Genomic DNA, 14560 nt, shown 5'->3' with positions numbered 1-14560 from the left:
CCTTAAGACTTGTTTGCATGAAGAATGGGACAAAATTACACCTGAAACACTTCATCACTTGGTGTCTTTAGTCCCTAAACGTCTTTTAAGTGTTGTGAAAAGTAATGGTAACATTACAAAGTGGTAAATGCTTTACTGTCCCAACTTTTTTTTAAATGTGTTGCAGGTCTGAGTGACAGGAAAGGATGCATATTTACTAATGACATGAAGTTGACCAGACAAAACATGAAATATTTTGTGTTCATATTGTCTGCAATGAAATACAAGTCAAAGTAAATTTAGAAATCACTTCTTTTTTTTTTTTGCGTTTTCCATACTGTCCCAACTTTTTCTGATTTGGGGTTGTATGACCTGAACCATTTAAGGACCATCCCATAAAGCCTGATCTATATTTAAGCAAATACAATTTATTATCTTTATAAGCGCTGTCTCTGTGCTGTGATGCGGTCGGAAAACAGATTTAAAAGTGTCAAAGTATCCGTTTGAGCTCAAGAATTTCTTCAGCTGATTGAAAACAACTTTTTCAATGATCTTGCCAATGAAGATTGGTCTGTAGTTGCTCAATATGGTGTTATCAAGATTTCTCTTTTTCTGCAGAGGCTGACAACTACTGACCAATCTCAAATCTCCCCTTCATAGACAAGATCATTGAAAAAGTTTTTTTCAAAAAGTTGTTTCCAATAATACATATATAATAATATAATATACTGAAACTGGCAAATAGGAAAACCACATACCTGATCTTTTTTTTTTTAATTCACTCACTTTACTGCAAGCCTGGTTTTAGTGACAGATGTGGACTCCATTTTTCTTGTTGCAGTTGTTTTTTTTGCCTTTTCCCTTTTCAACACAGATCTGATTTGCTGTCTGCACTGAGACGAGCCGTAGTAGTACAGAAGAGGATCCAGAAAAACACTTGCACTCCCCAAACACACAGCCAACAGGTAAGCAACATATGATGAATCTCCCTCTCCTCCAGTAGCTAAACGAACACAGTGGTACAACAGGATGCCATTGGTTGGAGCGAAACACACCACAAATTCAATCAGCACGGCAATAACCATAATCACAGCTCTCCTTCGTTTGCCTGAAGATGTTGATGATGATGTTGCTAAGCGATCAGACTTTGCACTGAGTACATATATGATAGTAAAGTAGCTCACTAATGTGACAACCAGTGGCAAGAAGAAGTAGAGGCAGGAGAGGATGGAGAACAGGTACACATAATACAGCACTGTAGGGTCATTGTGGAGCAGTGCATCATGACAAGTGACGCCCACATCCTTAATCTTAAGCGTTTGTCTCATTAAGAGAAGTGGCACCGTACCAGCGAGCGCCAGCAGCCAGACCAGCACACATACACACGTGGCTTTCCTTGGACTCCTCCAGGTTAGTGAGGGAACGGGAAACACCACGGCCAGCATTCTGTCCACACTCATGCACATCATCAGCAGTATGGAGGAGTACATGTAGCAGTAGTAAGCAGCACTGAGCACTCGACACGCCACCTCACCGAACACCCAATCTGAAGCGTTCAGCTGGTAGTGGATCTTCAGAGGCAGCAGCAGGGTGAAGAGCAGGTCCACACACGCCAGGTGAGACATGTAGATCACGGCTGGTTTCTTCACTCTAATTCTACAGGTGAACGTCACCAAAGCCAAAGTGTTCATAGGCAAACTAATGAGGATGATGAAGATGTAGAACAAGGGCATGACACGTGTGACCATCAAGCCTTTGAGAAAGAGAACAGCCTCTTCTGAGATGGACAGTGAGGTGGTGTTGAGTGAATAGTTGAGTGGTGCTTGGTCCGGAGTAAAAATACAGTCTGGTTTACCAATAAAACTGCCTAAGAGGCTGCCATCTGTTGATGAACATACAAAAGCACAACACCATTAGTGAAAGTTCACACAACAGGGTCTTTCTTTTCTTTTATGCAAAGAAAAATAGTGTCCCCATTAGACATGTGCCGGTAAACGGTAATATGATATACCGCAATAATGAACATGCACAATATTGTTATCGTGGGCACTTCAAAATACCGTGAATAATTATTTATTACGAATTATTCAGATTTTTAGAATGAATTTTAAGAATACTTTACCCATCAACCGTTTAAAATGAAAAACAGGTCAAAGAGGAACGCGCACTGATGTAAATAGACCGTGCATGAGCCGAGCACATGGCGGAATGAGGAGACACGCTGAAGTGCATATTCATTCTTCGACAGCAGAGGGCGCTGACAGAACAGCAGAAATGCAGCCGTTTCCCCAGTAATCACATAACCTAATACATAATACTTAAAGACTTAAGGCTATTCATTTTCAAACTTGCATTTTATATTTTAATCTGGACTAAATTACATGCCCTAGATATTGTTTGAATATGTTCTGACTGTTGTTCAATCACACACTTTACAAGGCTCCAGTATTTAACATTAGTTCCTTCATCAACAAACTGACAATGAAAAATACTTCTAAAGCATGTATTAATCTTAGTTAAATGTACATTTCAGCATACCTATTGTTCTTTATAATTCTTTTGCTCTTTAATCTGTTTTAAATATTTGTTTACTTTATACATTTTTGTGTATTGCTTTATTGTATTTAAATGTTTGGTTCTTTTGTTATAAGAAAGTGATTTAACCTGTTATAGTATGACAACACTTTTTTTGTGTACTTATTTCAATATCGTGATAATACCGTATACCGTGATAAAAGCTTCAGCAATTAATCGCAACATGAAAATTTGATACCGGCACATGCCTAGTCCCCATATTTTGATACTATTACGAATATATGGACATAAATATAGTCATTCATAATCTGAATGCAATAAAGTGCTGCTTCATTACTGACAAACAGATGACATGGCTGGGAAACATTTCTCTGCACTGTTTCATTGTTTGGACAGCAGAGAGCGCTGAGGATCTCATTGCCTTATGTGGTTTGTCTTATGTTATTTTTATGTGGATGCATCTCTTGAATTCTTGGATACATGCTTTTTTGATTACAGCGATTTTTACAATGGATCTGATACCATTGTAAGACGTGGGGTTTAGCTGCTGTGGATTGATTTCAATAAAGACGATGGACTTGAAATCTGGCTAATAATATTGATGGCTAATAACTTTTATTTAGCAGAGAAACACCACAATCCTCGCTCCCGCACTCTCTACTCCGTCTCCTTTCCCGCACTCCCCTTCTCATTACATCATCCACTCTCTCAGAGGACTCAACACCAAAATAAAATTCCTTAACAAAAATATGTGGAAATAAAATACAACAAATGTTGAAACAAAAGACACTTTACACTATCACCGTATCATAGTGCAGCTATAGGGGAGACCGGGGATGAATGTAACCCCTTTTGTTTGGTAACTCTGTAGTTGATTGTGCTAGACCTCTCAAAAAATTATACATGTTAGCCACATTTGTCTACTACAATATTACGTGGACGTGTACACACAGATTAGTTCATTTCAAACACAAATGGTTCTGTTGTGAACAACCTACACTTCTCGGGTGAGTTGTAACACAGGCTGGGGATAGATGTAACAATGAGAGCTAGTTTGCTGAAATAAGATCCACACAGTCTAAATTTACGCAAGAACATTATTGAAGAACAAAGAATAAACATTTTTGAATAAAGTGAAAATAATAATAATTGTATTGTATTATTTAGCACAAAAACTGTGGTGTGTTTGTCTGTTCTCATGTGGTTATATGTCATATAACTTACTATATGTTGTCATCCACCTATTTTAATGTGAATTTTGGGATATTACATTAAAAAACATTGAATGGAAATGCCAAGATGCGCATACATTCTAAAAAATGTGCTTTTATCCGATAAGATGACAAGTGCATACACAGCACTATCTCACGATCAATTCGTACGTATTTGTAGGAGGTGGCTAATTCTTATGACCTCACTCGTATGAATATGTCAGATTTTTCTAAACCGCAGTGATGGGTCTGCATCTGACCCTGTGTTACAACACTTCCCCTATTATTTATGGTGCGAAACTCATTTCAAAATAAGAAAATTGTAAAAAAAAAAAAAAAAAAAGTAATTTAGGAAATAGCTAGAAATATCTAAAATGCTTCAAACACAACGGCATATACACGTGTCTGCCAGAAAAGTTGTACGCTGTTAGTTTAGTTACATAGGGTAGACATAGGGATTAATACCGGGAGCTAAATAACTGCATAAATCAGCCTCTGTGCAAAAGCAGAACCAAAATATGTAAAAATCAATTATCAAATGGTTGTCAGGAAATATGCACAAACGTTTCAGTGCACTGGAAGGATTCTGCGATTGAGACAGCCCTTAAAATGGCCGACTCTCTGATCAGTGCCCTGATTATTGAACAAAGGAGCTGATTGAGACACACCCAGAGACTGAAAGTGAGGCCCGTCCACACGGAGACGCGTTTAACTGTAATGCTATAAGTAATTTTTTTTTTTTACATTTAAGCATTTGGCATACGCTTTTATCCAAAGCGACTTACATTGCATTCAAGATACACATCTTGCTTTCCATGGGAATCGAACTCATGTCCTTGGCATTGCTAGCGCCACACTCTACTGTTTGAGCTACAGGAAAGGTTTTAGTGCTCTCGTGTACGGATATTTCTTAAAACGAGGAGAAAAAAAAGATTGGATAGGGAAAGCTCTGGCTTCGTGTAGACGGGGCCTGAGGTGTGTGCATATATAGGGAGCTGATGAGGTGATTCATTAGAAACAGGTGTGGGTGATTGAGTGTGTGCAGGTGAGGACCAAGAGGCATTCTGGGAATTGTAGTGCTGGAGACTGTGCTGTGACTGGGGATTGTAACAATGGTAGGCTATTACAGGTTTTATTTACTATTATTGTTTTATTTATTAATATAAAATTAAGAGAGATCCACTTTTTGCTTTGTATTATACAGCTGTGAGAGCATTTCATGTGTTTGATGTAGGGCTGCAACTATCGATTATTTTTACAATCAATTAATCTGTAAATAATTTTGTCGATTAATTGGATGAAAAATCAAAAAATTATTATACATTGAAAATATTACTTTAAAGAATTTTCATTCCATATCCTGCCCAATGCTGTCCTCCGAACAATGATTAATATAAAGTCTATGAAAACAAATGTAATGAATGTATCCATGTAGGCTATGCTGTACATTATATGCCAAAAAAGGGTTAAAATGCAAACATTACATTCTGAACGTAAAACTACTGACTGTTTACTATTTTAAAGCAGAAATTAAAACAACTAAATAAAAAATTATAATAAACAAAAACAAAAGCACAAAATGTAAACTTGTACAAGGTATGAAGAAGAACACACATTCACTAGACTGAACATAGTAATTATATGCTCTTTTTTATTATCATCACTTCGTCTCCTGCTTCTGCTCTTATGGCTTTCTCAGTCAAACTCTCAGGCTGATAGAAGAAGACATATCTTCTGGCATTGATGATGATCGAACATTTACACTATGAAAGCAATCCGGTCAAATGCTTTTCGACTACCTCTGGAAGTGGTCAAAAGTGGACAAGTTTAAAATGTTTTAGAGCTCGTTTACACTTTCTGGGGTCTAGGGAGTGAATTCTGAATATTTTCTCATCAATCTAACCAAGTGGTGCTCACTGCAGAGCCATATGACATCCAGATCCTCCTCTCTGGACGTAATGAGAGGATCTTGACCTAGTCCAGCTCCATCTCTGTGGTGGAGTTATGTTTAGCAATAGGGTTATGAGTAGGTTTAGGTGCATTATAGCAAAGACAACTCTGAACATGTTTCCTATCATGTATGCCTATGAAAGAGAACTGAGCCAATCATAAGAATGGGGCGGAGTGACAAGTGTAGCCCCGCCCCAGGTGCAGCCTGCTGTGAAGTGTAGGGAAGTATAATGTTATTTGGGAGTGTGACTGCTTGTACAACAAGTGGCCTTACCTATCAGAGTGTCATTGTTGTCCAGGATTAGTGGCAGAGTCCACTCGTCTGTTCCTGTGTAGACATCTGTAAATAAAGACATGTCAAATATACACAACATCTCCATATTCTGCTGCACATAATATCACACAGGCCGCCCCACTCTTCAGACTGCAGCCAGGTACTTCTCCTGCAGGTATATTTTTGTAAATTAAAGTCGGTATGAAACAGAAGTTGCAATAGTCTTTTTTCTCTAATTCTGAGGTACACTAAAAAAAGATGGTTCTTTAAAGGTTCTTTACATGTAGGAACAGTACTATTTAGAAATGTATCGTTCTGAAGAACCCTTTATATGCCGAAATGGTTCTTTGTGTTAGAGTTTAGGGCTATTTTTGTTTTTCAAATCTGTAACTGTCAAAGCCACCGCTTTACTGATTTTCTGGAGCTCAGCCATCCAATTACACAGATTGTCAACAGAGATACATTTTTTCTTTCTTAAAATGTCTAAAAATGTTAACTTTAAAATTGTAACTGGTTTCCTACCAATCATGTCTTTTTCTCTTTTTAGTTGAACAGAACATGTGTGAGTTGCTTTTCAGGTAAGGATACTTATCTTACTCTTCAAGTAATAAAGATATGAAATGTATTTTTTAAGATTTTTAAAATTACTTTATGCGTTTATACTTTATATCGTTTGCTATCTCGTGTTTTTATAAAAACTGTTTTTGTGAGAGATTTTTTTCTTTTTGACAAAGATTTTGCTTTGTTAAACCTATAAAAAAATATATTTAACTGATCAAAATAATCTGAGCAAGATGGCTTAATATATTTGTATGAATAGCAAATCAAATATTGGTCATTTGTGTTTGTCACACACATTTCAGTATGATTTTAATATATTAAAATAGTATATTTAAACTATTTTCGTAAAATTAATGATAATGATCAATTATATCAAGCATAAAAGGAGTAAAAAGGAGCACATTCGGCTTTGCTGTTGATAAAGCTGTATATAACCCCAAAGGCTGGGAAACATTGCTCTGCACCGTTTCATTGTTTGGGCAGACATTGGCAAACATACAGCAGAGAGCACTGAGGACCTTAAATGGTTTGTCTAATATTGTTCTGTGGGTGCATAACATCTCTTGAATTCTTGAATACACGCTTTTTTGATTACAGCAATTTTTACAATGCATCTGATACCATCACCGTACCATGGTGGAATTGTTTTTTAAACTAAATTTCAAATAAATATGATACAATTTTACAAAAACACTATGAATTGTGAAAGCAAATAAAAATTCCTTACACTCATAATAAGATGCTATCAAGGGTTCAGTCACACATTATGTTACGCACCAGCAAGACATCAAATTATGTCACTTTTTACGTATATTGAACTGATGATCTACTTACCGTCAATGGTGGCAGTGCACGTTTGTGCAATTACAACAGAAAGCAAGGTTATTTTAATCCCCATGATGATCAGCTGGCTATTTCTAACTCCAGACACTTTACTCCCAAATGTATAGGCACTGGTGGATTAGCGACGTCTGATTTGTGAGCTGTCCATTTGAATGTTTTAACTGGATCGGATGAACCGGTATTTTCATAATTTATTCATGGTATGATGCCTTGCTGTCTGGAACTATCATAGTATTACCAATTTCCACATGTACCTGTTTGCTCAACAATGCAACAGAAAAGTCAGGGAGGGGGAGGGGGTGGAGCTTTGCTGTATTTGAAATATGAATGTTATTTGTAAACATTGCAAAAACATAATCTTAATTACGTTGCATGAGAAGCAAACTTTTGAGACTTTTTTCAGAAAGTACATCTTGAATTCAGTATATTGAATCGTCTAGGTTGCGATGTGTATTCATGTCTAGCCAAGTCTGTTTTTTTTGGACAACTCCTGTGAAATTACAAAATGTTCCTTACCTCTCTGTAATTAGCTCTGCAGATACCTCGCAGATACCATTACTTTCTAAAAGCGAACACAGTTGTGAGGATACTGCCTTTTCTAGTATTTTTGAAAGAAACCGTCAAGATTGGTCTGTAATGAACTAAATCTTTAGGATCAAGTAGTTTTTTTCTTAATAGGAGGTTTAATAAAAGGCGGCTTAAAGGTTTTTGGTACATATCCTAATGACAATGATGAATTAAAGGGGTGATGAATAGAGAAATCAACTTTCCCTTGAGAGTTTGATATATAAAGGTTCATCGTGATATAAGAATATCCTGTAAGTTTCAGAGCTGAAAAGTTCCTTGTTAGTCAAAGAAAAGCTTTTATTGACACCAGGCCCAGAAAACGCTCAATCTCAGAATATGTCGACCCTTGTCGTCATCGTATGCTGAAACGCCGCCTCAACAGATAAATATGTACACCATATTCTGTAGGAGCTAAACGGATCATGCAACAGAGCAATAAACATGCCGAAGATAGCATATTGCGCTGTGCCTGGTTGTGGAAGAACACAGTCGCTGCATAAGCTTTCTTCGGATTCTAATATTGGAAATGTGTGGTTGAACTTTATTTTTAATGAATATCCAGCTTATTAAAATTTAGTTTAAGTTCCGGCCAATTTAAATATAAAATCTCACTTTTACTTCTATTAATTTTCATACCAGTAGCTAGCATAAACCGTTCACATACCTGTAATGCTTTTTCTACTCAATGATTGCAGGGTAAGGGTAAGGTCATCCATATATAACGATAACTTTGCTTCTTTGCCCAAGCTCCCCGAAATTACTAACCCTTTCAATTCGGAAATTTGCCTAATAGCTTGAGCTAATGATTCTATAGCTAATGTGAAAAGCAACGGAGATAATCCACAACCCTGGCGCACTCCTGAAGGAATCGTACCTGGAGGGGACAGATGGCCATTAATCAATAGCTATATGACTCTGACATTCTGCATATAGAAGATTAATTCATCTGCATATTGATTCCCCAAGGCCGAAACTATGTAGAACTTTACGTAAAAAACGATGGTCTATGCTATCGAAGGCCTTTTCTAAATCTAATCCCAAAACGTTTAAGGGTTTTTTATACGATCTTGAGCATAGAGAAAGGAATCTCGTATCAAAGCCAAATTTTGATGTATAGGGATCAGCTTTTAGGAGGACAATACTAATATATGGAAGGTTTCATTCACACAAACACTAAACACCATTGTAATGATTCATCACTTAGACTGGGATCCATTTGCATGCTTTAATGAAATAGTGTGGTCGTACAGGCAGTGTCAGACAGGGATAAACTGGAAATGACAGGGGCAGGCAGAAAACGTAGTCAGATGACAGGCAATAGGTCAGGGCAGGCAGATAACACTCACAGAAGAATAACCAGGCAAGGATCAAAAGGCAGGCAGCAGGCAGAGGTAACAACAGTGGTCGGCAACAGGCAGTCAAACAGGATATATAAACGCTCAGAAATGTCCACCTAGGCAAAACAAGACTTCGCGGTGCACTGGAGTGAATGGCAGTCCTATATAGTCCGGGTGATGGGTAACAGCTGGCGAGAAATCAGTCCAAGGTACGGGCTATTGGGAAATGTAGTGCAATGGTGAGTTAGTACTCTGGTGATGGCTCCCTCTGGTGGCCAGAGGAGGGAGTCACAGAGTTCGTCACTGTGACAACCATCATGGTAACACACAAATTAAAAAAATGCAATAAACATTAATTTCACAACATTATATGTAACATAAAACCCTAATGTACATAAATGATTAGAAAAAAAAAGAAGAAACAGTTATTTCAATGAAAATACATAAAATGTGACGTGTCACGTAGGGAATTCAGGGGATTTCTGTTAACCAGGGGCACGTTCAACGCTCAAACCGGTGCGCAACGTTTTGCTACGGTTTCCGGTTGAACGTCATGTTTCCTGGAAACGGTGCGCACCGGTGTGCAACGGGTTTGAGATGCGTTTTTTCTCGTTTGGTGGGTGTGTCAAATATGTCAGTCCAATCAGAAGCAACATGTATATAAACCACGCGGTATTAAAGAGACAGCTCACACAATGGAAGTAAAGTTGTTTAATGTGTCCGCTGGTATTAGAAGACATGATTGTCGTAAGAGTTTTATAGTAGGCTAATATATATATATATATATATATATATATATATATATATATATATATATATATATATATATATATATATATATATATATATATATATATATATATATATATATATATATATATAATATATATATAATATATATATATATATATATATATAATATATATATAATATATATATATAATATATATATATATATATATATATATATATATATATATATATATATATATATATATATATAAAAATCAACATTATGATGTATTTATTTATATCTTTAGCTTAATTGCAAAGCAAGTTTATACCAAATTTCATATATGTAATTAAGTGCTTGACATAAAGTGAGAAAGAAAATACAAGCTATTAAAAAAGTAAGAACTAGAAATAAAATGATTTAAATTAGAATTGATTACCAGGAGATAAAAAAGTTAAATACATAGGATTGGGGTGTTGTCATTTATTCTGGACGGTAAGGGCAGTGATTGCATGTATTTTGCAGTATTAAACACGTATTTATATCGATTTTATCAGGCTCCGAAAATTCCTCAAAAAGAACACAAAGAATGGCCTTCTCGGCTGCCATAGTTACAACTCTTGCGTCAACAGAACAGGGTGTTCAACGCAGCACCGTTTCCGTTTAAAAAACGTTTTGCAACGTTTTGTCGGGGCTGAACGCAGCCCAGTTAACTGTTTTTCACCGTAGCATTTTTACAGTCTTTTACCATTAAAATCACATATGTACAAATGCTATTATTTAGCCTTAAAAAAACTCACTTTAACCAAAAAATTATCTTAAATGGTAAAAAAAACATGTCGAATGACTTCTGTAGTTATGCATTGGTTTCCTTTTTTCTATTTTTACAGAAAAAATCTGTAAAATATGAATACAATTTTTATGTAAAATTACACATTATTCTGTAAAAATACAGAACATTTCCTAACCCCCCCTCATTCCATTACCTGTTAAATTATTCAGATTCAGATTCTCTATTAAATCTTATGAAGTGTGAAAGAAAAAGAAAAAAGGACCAAAGTAAGTCTAAGGTTGTACAAACACGTTTTAGAATAAGTTTCAGAAATCAAGTTCTTATGAATATGGATGGATTCGTCACCCGGAGGGAGAGGCCGGTGGCGGCACGCAGCTCCACCCTCGTGGATCAGCTCCACCCTCGTGCATTTCCCTGAGCAACTGGGCCTGGTAGACCTGCAGAATTGCCATGGCATGCAACGAGGTGGCAGCCTGCCCCGCAGCTCTGTAAGATTTCGCCACCAAGGTTGATGAGAATCTACAGGCTTTGGAGGGGTGCTTAGGATCACCACGGTAGGTCGAAGTGCTCTGAGGACACAGTTGCATCGCAACAGAACGTTCGACTGGGGGGACCCCAGTGTACCCATTGGCCGTGGCCCCATCGAGAGTGGAGAAGGCGGAGGAGGTCGCCGAACAGTCATGGGAAGACAACAGGGACTTCCAGGACCGTGCAACCTCCTCATGCAGCTCAGGAAAGAAAGGTTTTGGGGGCGGGGACTGACGGGTGTCAGCGCACGCGCCCCCGAAAACCAAACATCCAGCCGTGAGCGCTCAGGGCAGGGCGGAGGGTTCCACTCTAGCCCGAGGCTCGCGGCTACCCGAGACAGCATGGCTGTCAGTTCCGGGTCTGACTCGGGCAATGCTGGCACGCCCGAAGGCGGCAGCACAGCCAAGTCATCATCACCGGAGGACTCGAGCTTACCTTGTGACACGGCGACCGACATCGCGTCATCCTCTGGAGCGCCAAACGAAATGCGCGGGGGGGCCGGGCCCGCGATTTCAGCCTGGCCACTCACGGGTTGCGGTGCGCTTGAGGGGGGTGTGGCCCGAGGCATGAGTGTCGGGGCTTTGTTCCACACGTCACCCTCAGATCACCCTGGCCACCAGCCAAAGTACCGCCTCTCGTGGAGACGGTAGATTGGGGTGTGGCAGAGGGGATTCTCACTTCTTTATGAAGATCCTCGAGTCTCGATCGCAGCACCGCGATGGTCATGTTCCCGCAGTGGGAACATGACGCATCCACAAACGCTGCCTGGGCATGCTGAAAGCCCAAGCATACCAGACAGTGATTGTGCCCATCAGAGGCTAACAACGACCAGCCGCACCCAGAAGTGCACGGGCGAGACATCTTGAAAAGGACCAGCCACGTGCAAGCTCTTTTTGTGAGAGGATGCCTCGCAGTGACGCCAAAGCACCCAGGGAAGCACACACCAGCTGTCTAGCAGACCACTGCGCAGATCAGCAGGCAGGAAATATGTGTTCACTGGAACGCGCCGTTTACACCAACGCCACTGGAAAGCTGCTCGTCTCGAAGGCTGACAAAGACTCAATATCAGGCTTGAAGGAGTGAAGAGTAGTTCTTGGCTCCAAAGCAGAAACATAATGCGATGTTGCCAGCGTACTTCCTTATATACCCACGCGGTGGGGCGGAGTTACGCATGCAAATTCCACATGCCCATGGCATTGGCACTGCCATTGGACGTTGTTAGATTCTCGAAGGTAATTGGCTTCTAAGCGATACCCCCATTCATTAGTCACTAACGTTACGTCGTAGTGACTGAACGAAAGGGAACTAGTGGATTGGAGATGTTTTCCATGATGGAGGAGATTTTAAAACAATAATTAAAACGTTAATATGAATAATACTAATAATAATCAACTGGTTCATCCCATTGAGTTCAATTTATGGTAGGAGTTCTTTGTTAATCCACACACTCGTTGGCGGAGATTCATCCTTTGAGGATAATGAATGTGCTCACATTTCACAGAAATGTACCCAATTGATTTGGATTTGCTTTAACATGTTGAATGATGAGTCGGATAGATTGACTGTCTGGGAATGGACTATCTGATTTACCTTGGTATCAAAAATATGTCTCTTTGCGTCTCTGCAGACACCAGATATTGCTGCGATATTCTCTTAATGGTTTTAAGTGTCAAAAACCACAATTGCTTATTAAGTTACTCTGTGTGCTTTACATGTGTGCGTTACATGTTACATTTACGATAGTGCGCAGTTAACACGCGCACTATCGCGTACAATGCCGGTCTCCAAACGGGGGATATGAGGGAGTACAAAGCTTCATGTTACGCCCTCCGGCGCGCCGTTAAAGCCGCAAAACTCCGCTATAAAGACCGAGTGGAATCTCATTTCCAACTCAACGACTCCCGGCGGATGTGGCAGGGACTGAGGACCATCTGTGCTTTTGGAACTAAATCCTCTGCAGAGGTGAGAGCTGATCCGTTGCTGGTGAACGAGCTAAACTCTTTCTACGCTCGCTTTGATGGTAATCGCGGCAGCGCGACTCCGGCGAGTGACGCGTCAGAGAGAGTCCCTCAGAGCAGCAACGGTCACGTGATCTCTGTCTCGGAGGACGAGGTTCGGAGGGCACTCAAACGTGTGGATGTCAGGAAAGCTGCTGGGCCGGATGGTATTTCAGGTCGTGTTCTGCGGTCCTGTGCTGATCAGCTCGCAGGGCTCTTTACATCCATATTTAACGAGTCCCTTGCTACATCTGTTGTCCCCACCTCCTTCAAACGATCCTCTATCATCCCTGTACCTAAGATCAGTAAACCCTCTTGCCTAAATGACTATCGTCCAGTGGCTCTCACATCTTTAGTCATGAAGGTCTTTGAGAGACTCATTAAAAACAACATTTGCTCCTCCATTCCTGACACTTTGGACCCTCTTCAGTTTGCCTATCGTCCCAATAGATCGACTGAAGATGCCATCTCTCACGTCCTTCACTCCTGCCTCACTCACATCGACAGCAAAAGTGGGAACTATGTCAGGCTGCTATTTATTGACTATAGCTCAGCCTTTAACACCATAGTTCCCATTAAGCTAACACACAAACTCCTGGATCTAGGCCTGAATTCTTCTCTCTGCCTCTGGATTGAAGATTTCCTCACTGGCAGACCCCAGGCGGTGAGAGAAGGCCAGTTCACCTCCACCTCCATCACCCTGAGTGTTGGAGCTCCACAGGGCTGTGTGCTGAGTCCCCTGCTCTACTCTCTCTACACCCATGACTGTTTGTCCACACACAGCTCCACCTCGATCATCAAGTTTGCTGATGATACTGTTGTCCTGGGTCTCATCTCCAACAACAATGAGACGGCATACTTGGACGAAGTGGAGCAACTGACATCATGGTGCCAGGACAACTGTCTCTCTCTGAATGTTAACAAGACCAAAGAACTGATTGTGGACTTCAGGAAGAGACAGCATCGGTCATACTCCCCTCTCATGATCAGCGGGACACCGGTAGAGAGAGTGAGCAGCTTCAAATACCTGGGTGTGAACATCTCCGAGGATCTGACCTGGACTACACACATCCAGACACAGGTGAAAAAAGCCAGGCAAAGACTGTACCACCTGCGCCAGCTGAGGAAATTCAGGGTTTCACCAGCCATCCTGAAAACTTTCTATCGAGGGGCGATAGAAAGTGTCCTGACTCAGTGCATCACAGCGTGGTACGGGAACAGCACCAGTCACGATTCCAAAGCCCTGCAAAGA

The 14560-nt window shown here is 40.0% G+C and overlaps 2 protein-coding genes across 2 annotated transcripts in view; both read right to left on the bottom strand.

The window, feature by feature from the left end:
- Positions 1-14560, bottom strand: part of LOC307137479 (uncharacterized protein) — an 890992-nt gene that overhangs the window by 357371 nt on the left and 519061 nt on the right. The gene's annotated exons all lie outside the window — the stretch shown is intronic.
- LOC307137124 (proteinase-activated receptor 1-like) lies at positions 762-11768 on the bottom strand (the record flags this gene model as incomplete). Its single annotated transcript, XM_079834606.1, has 3 exons — positions 762-1861; positions 5950-6015; positions 11747-11768. 3 exons carry the CDS (start codon positions 11766-11768, stop codon positions 762-764), a joined length of 1188 nt encoding a protein of 395 aa, XP_079690732.1.

This window comes from Gobio gobio, assembly GCF_949357685.1.
Source record: "Gobio gobio genome assembly, chromosome: 14".
NCBI lineage: Eukaryota > Metazoa > Chordata > Actinopteri > Cypriniformes > Gobionidae > Gobio > Gobio gobio.
This window is presented reverse-complemented; position numbering and strand designations above follow the sequence as displayed.